Below are 4,518 nucleotides of genomic sequence, written 5' to 3' on the forward strand. Positions count from 1 at the left end.
TAAATATAATTTATAATAGATTCGTTATAGAACTAACAGTGATTTTTATTATTTTATAGTAGTTCTCAGTTCTTGGAAATGGCTGTTAGTGTTGCTAATAATGACAAGTATGGTTACTTTCTAGAAAGATATTTGTCCAATAACATTAAACACTTCTTTTTCCTTTCAGAGCAAAAGACTCTGTCAAACATTTTCATGTTGAATATACTGGGTACTCACTTAAATTTGGCTTTAATGAATTCTCATCATTGAAGGATTTTGTCAAGCATTTTGCAAACCAGCCTTTGATTGGAAGTGAGACAGGTAAGCTGTGAACAGTTGTCTGACCTGTTGGACATTGTTTCAGTAATAATGCAAGTTTTCCTTCAATATTGTCATAGCTGTTACGTTTATTGACTTCTGGTAAGGCAAGGTATAGTGACTTATGCTGCCAATCCAAAGGTGGTACACCAACATTACCACAGTACAAAGATGGGTAATCTCCTCCCATGCAATTTACAGTCTAGTGGCCTAGTGGCAAGAAGCTGTGCTGCAATCCTGAAGGCACACAGTTCAAATCCACCAGCTGCTCCACAGGAAAAGGATGTAGGAGGATGAGCAGTCTCCTCCCATGCGGTTAACTGCCTCTGAAAATCCACCAGAGAGTCAGCTATAGGTTGGTTTCAACTCAACCGTACACAAAAACAACAAAATACAGACAAATCCAACTTCTTATGAGAAATAAAATTCAAGTTTCCACAGAGATCACTGAAAATTGAAACAATTGACTAAAAAATGCTGTCATGAATTATAAAATTACAAAACTCTTTTTTGGTCTTGTTTTTAGAATTTTTGCTTCTCTTTAATCACTGATACTCAGCTTTTACAAATAATCTTAGAAACAATTCAGGTAACTAAGATTCTCAGGGCACTAAGTCACTCGTTACACAAAGAACTCTGTAGCACATGCTCGAGTTCTCTGCAAATAACTCCACTGACTTGACTAACAAGCAGTCACAGAAACAAACAAACAAACAAAAAAAAACATTTAAAGCCACAAATCACTGCACTTAAAACAAAAACAACCCCTATTTATTTTGTCTTAGATTCTTGTACATGTTTAACCAAGAGCTAAGCCCACTGGGAAAAGTCTAAAATTTCCTGTTTGTGTGGAAGTTACAAAGACAAAACAAAAGCTTTCTTCTGGCATACTTGAATTACACAATTTCGAATTCATTTATACTATTTCAGTAAGTGAAGTAAAAGATATCCTTTGTATTTGCAATAGAGTATCACAACTTAATTCTTCTTAAGAGATAATAAATCTCAGTTAATCAAAGGCTGGGAAATTACACAAACCTGTAAACTCAAGACTTAGTAACACAGCCAGTTACCATGAAATTGTATGTACTCATTTTCTCAATAAATTTGGCCATTGGGGTTTTGGTTAATTGTGGTGTGGTTGGTAGAGATGCCACCACTTGCTTCTGCTTTCTGTGTTATTTATGTGGGTAGTCTGGATAAACCCAGTTATATGGATGATGGATAAAATAAACAATGAAAACCACAAAATTATTATCTTACTTTAAATTGACCACTCTGGGCCAAAAAGCAAGATATTCCAAACTACAAAATTAAAACTAGAGTTGTGGTCTTAAGGGTTTATTGTTGAAAATGGCTTCCCTATCCATTGACTTCCTTTGCTATGTGGATGGGCTGGAATATGTGAACAGGATTTATTAGCCTATCCAGAGGGGGTTGGCTAGTCTTGCTATTAAATTGAGTGAATCAAGTAGTAGAATTGGGAAAAATCTCACCACCAGCAAAGAATAAGCAAGAGAATGCAACATGTCCTTTGAAGCCAGAGATTATTGTGCGGGCATTATCCTGAGCTACTCTCATTGTCTCTGACACATCTAATTCCATTACCCCTGTTACTCTGTCAATTTATCTCATTCAGGGTCTTCCTCTCCTGCATTGTTCCTCATCCTTTCAAGCGTGATGTCCTTCTCCAAGGACTGGTCCCTCCTGGCAACATGCCCAATGTGAGATGGGGCTTCCAAATCCTTACCTCCAAGGAACAGCTTGGATTCACCTTCTCTAGTACAGAACTTTCTTGGCAGTCCTTGGTATGTTAAATACTCTTCTCCAGCACCACAACTCAAAGGCAGTTATTCTTCTTCTATCATTCTTAGTCTTTATCCAGCTCTCTGATGAACACCAAGTAATTACAAAGACTATGGTTTGGATCAGATGCCTTTTAACTTCCTAATAATGGTTCTCTGGTGACCTTGTGATAAGAAGCTATGTTGCAATCCTGAAGGCACATGGTTTGACTCCACCAGATGCTCCTCGGGAGAAGGATGGGCAGTCCCTTCCTGTGCTTCAGAAACCCACTGGAGGGTCAACTATAGGCCATTTCTGACTCGATGGCACATAACAGCAACAAAAAAATCATTCTGTGTCATCTGTGAGCTATGAAATTTGGACCTAGTAAAGCAGTAAGATTAAGGCTGGGATGAGTAGAAAGAGATGTAGGAGTTTGAGGAATGTGTCTGACCTCATGGGAATTGGTTTCGCATTTTTGATGTCGTTGACAGGGACAGTTCCCCATTGTGAAGTTGGTAAAGGTCAGATATGGCTGTCCCCATATGTCCCTTGATCATTTCACAAGAGTCTTTTTTTAAAAAAAAATATATTGTATATTGATTTGCACTAGGGACCTCTCCAAAGTACTGAAGAGCAATGGTGTCTCTCTGGAGACTAAGGTGCATATGATACAGGCCATGGTCTTTGCTATCACCTGTTATGCAAGAGAGAGTTGGACAATGACTAAGGAGGATAGGAGGAGAATTGATGCCTTTGAGCTGTGGTGCTGGAGAAGAGTATTGAGGGTACCATGGACTGCTAGGAAAACAGATTCATCCTGGAAAGGGTCAAACCGGGCGGCTCCTTGGAGGCAAGGATTCTGAGGCTCTGTCTAACATACTTTGGACATGTTGTAAGGAGGGACTGGTCCTTGGAGAGGGACATCATGCTTGGTAAGGTGGAGGGACAGCTCAGGAAGGGAAGGCTCTCTATGAGGTGGATTGATTCGGTGACTGGGGTAATCAGGATGAGTGTGTCGGAGACAGTGCGATTGGCACAGGACAGATCAGAGTTTAGGGTGGTTGTACATAGGTTGCTATGAGTTGCAAGCGACTCGACGGCACATATCAACAACAACATTGATTTGCACACAGAGTTCATATACATTGTGTTTCACAGTATTCTTGGTTCACATTGTGTTCTATACAATCATTCCCATGCACTATGTTTTGTAAAATTCATCACCATTGGACCTTGCCAATCATTACCTTGTCATTTCACATCCCTCCCCACCCTTATCCTTCTCGTTTCCTTCACTCCCCCCACCCACCAAACTCTATGGTTTCACTCCTACCCATCCTCACCCCATGCTTCCATGCCTTCCTTCTTTGGGTCCCTATATATGTTTTACTAGTTATCCTTCCATTTTTACAATAATGATCATATGCAGTATTTGTCCTTATGAAACTGAGTTAGTTCACTCAACATAATGCTCTCCAATCTCTCTCAAGTTTTTTTTTTAGTATTTTAAAAAATTGTTTCTTCTGAGTGTTGCATAGTATTCCATTGTGGGAATGTACCACAATTTCTCAATCCATTCAGTTGTGGTTGGACATGTGAGCTGCTTCCATGTTCTTGTGATAGTGATTAAGGCTACTATGAACGTCTTTTTATGTCTCAATTCTAATTACCTTGGGGTATATTCCTAGTAGTGGAATAGCTGAGTCATACAGAGTATCTATGTTGAACTTTTTGAGGAAACACCAAACTGCCTTCCAGAGTGGTTTACAATCACACAGTGCATAACAGAGTTCCTACCTTCTTTATCCTCTCCAACATTCATTGCTTGCTACCCTGCTAAACTTTGCCACTGTTTCTGGGATGAGAAGCATTGTATCTCATAGTATTTTTTATTTGCATCTCATTGTCAGTGGTTTTGAGCATTCAACAAAATCCCAATACAGATACCAAATTCATTTTTCAAGAGATTGTGAGTAAAATTGTCAAGTTTATTTGGAGAGAAAAGAAATGCCAAATAAGCAAAACACTTCTGAAAATAAGAAATTAAGTAGGAGGTATAGCACTCCCTGACATCAAATTACTACACAGCAGTAGTAACCAACACAGCCTGATACTAGGACAAGAACAGACACAACGACAAATGGAACAGAATCATGGACCTAGAAATGGACCTGGCAAAAAAATCTGGAGAACAACCACTTAGCCAACTGACTGGAAGAGATCTATATTTGTTCCCATTCCAAAGAAGGGTGACCCAACAGAGCGTGGAAACTATAGAACGATATTATTGATACATGCAAGCAAGATTCTACTGAAGATTATCCAAAAACAACTGGAACAGCACATCAGCAGAGAACTGCCAGAAGTCCAGGCTGGGTTTAGAAGGGGTTGTGGTACTAGGGATTTTGTAGCTGATGTTAGATGAATCTT

General features: G+C 39.2%; 1 protein-coding gene across 1 annotated transcript in view; it reads left to right on the forward strand.

Moving 5' to 3' along the window:
* Positions 1 to 4,518, forward strand: part of DAPP1 (dual adaptor of phosphotyrosine and 3-phosphoinositides) — a 90,704-nt gene that overhangs the window by 33,914 nt on the left and 52,272 nt on the right. The window contains exon 3 of the mRNA XM_006893110.1: positions 170 to 303. Coding sequence (XP_006893172.1) covers positions 170 to 303 — 134 coding nt within the window. The remainder of the gene's footprint in view (positions 1 to 169; positions 304 to 4,518) is intronic.

This window comes from Elephantulus edwardii, unplaced genomic scaffold, assembly GCF_000299155.1.
Source record: "Elephantulus edwardii isolate Elephantulus edwardi_28Jun2011 unplaced genomic scaffold, EleEdw1.0 scaffold00122, whole genome shotgun sequence".
Classification (NCBI taxonomy): domain Eukaryota; kingdom Metazoa; phylum Chordata; class Mammalia; order Macroscelidea; family Macroscelididae; genus Elephantulus; species Elephantulus edwardii.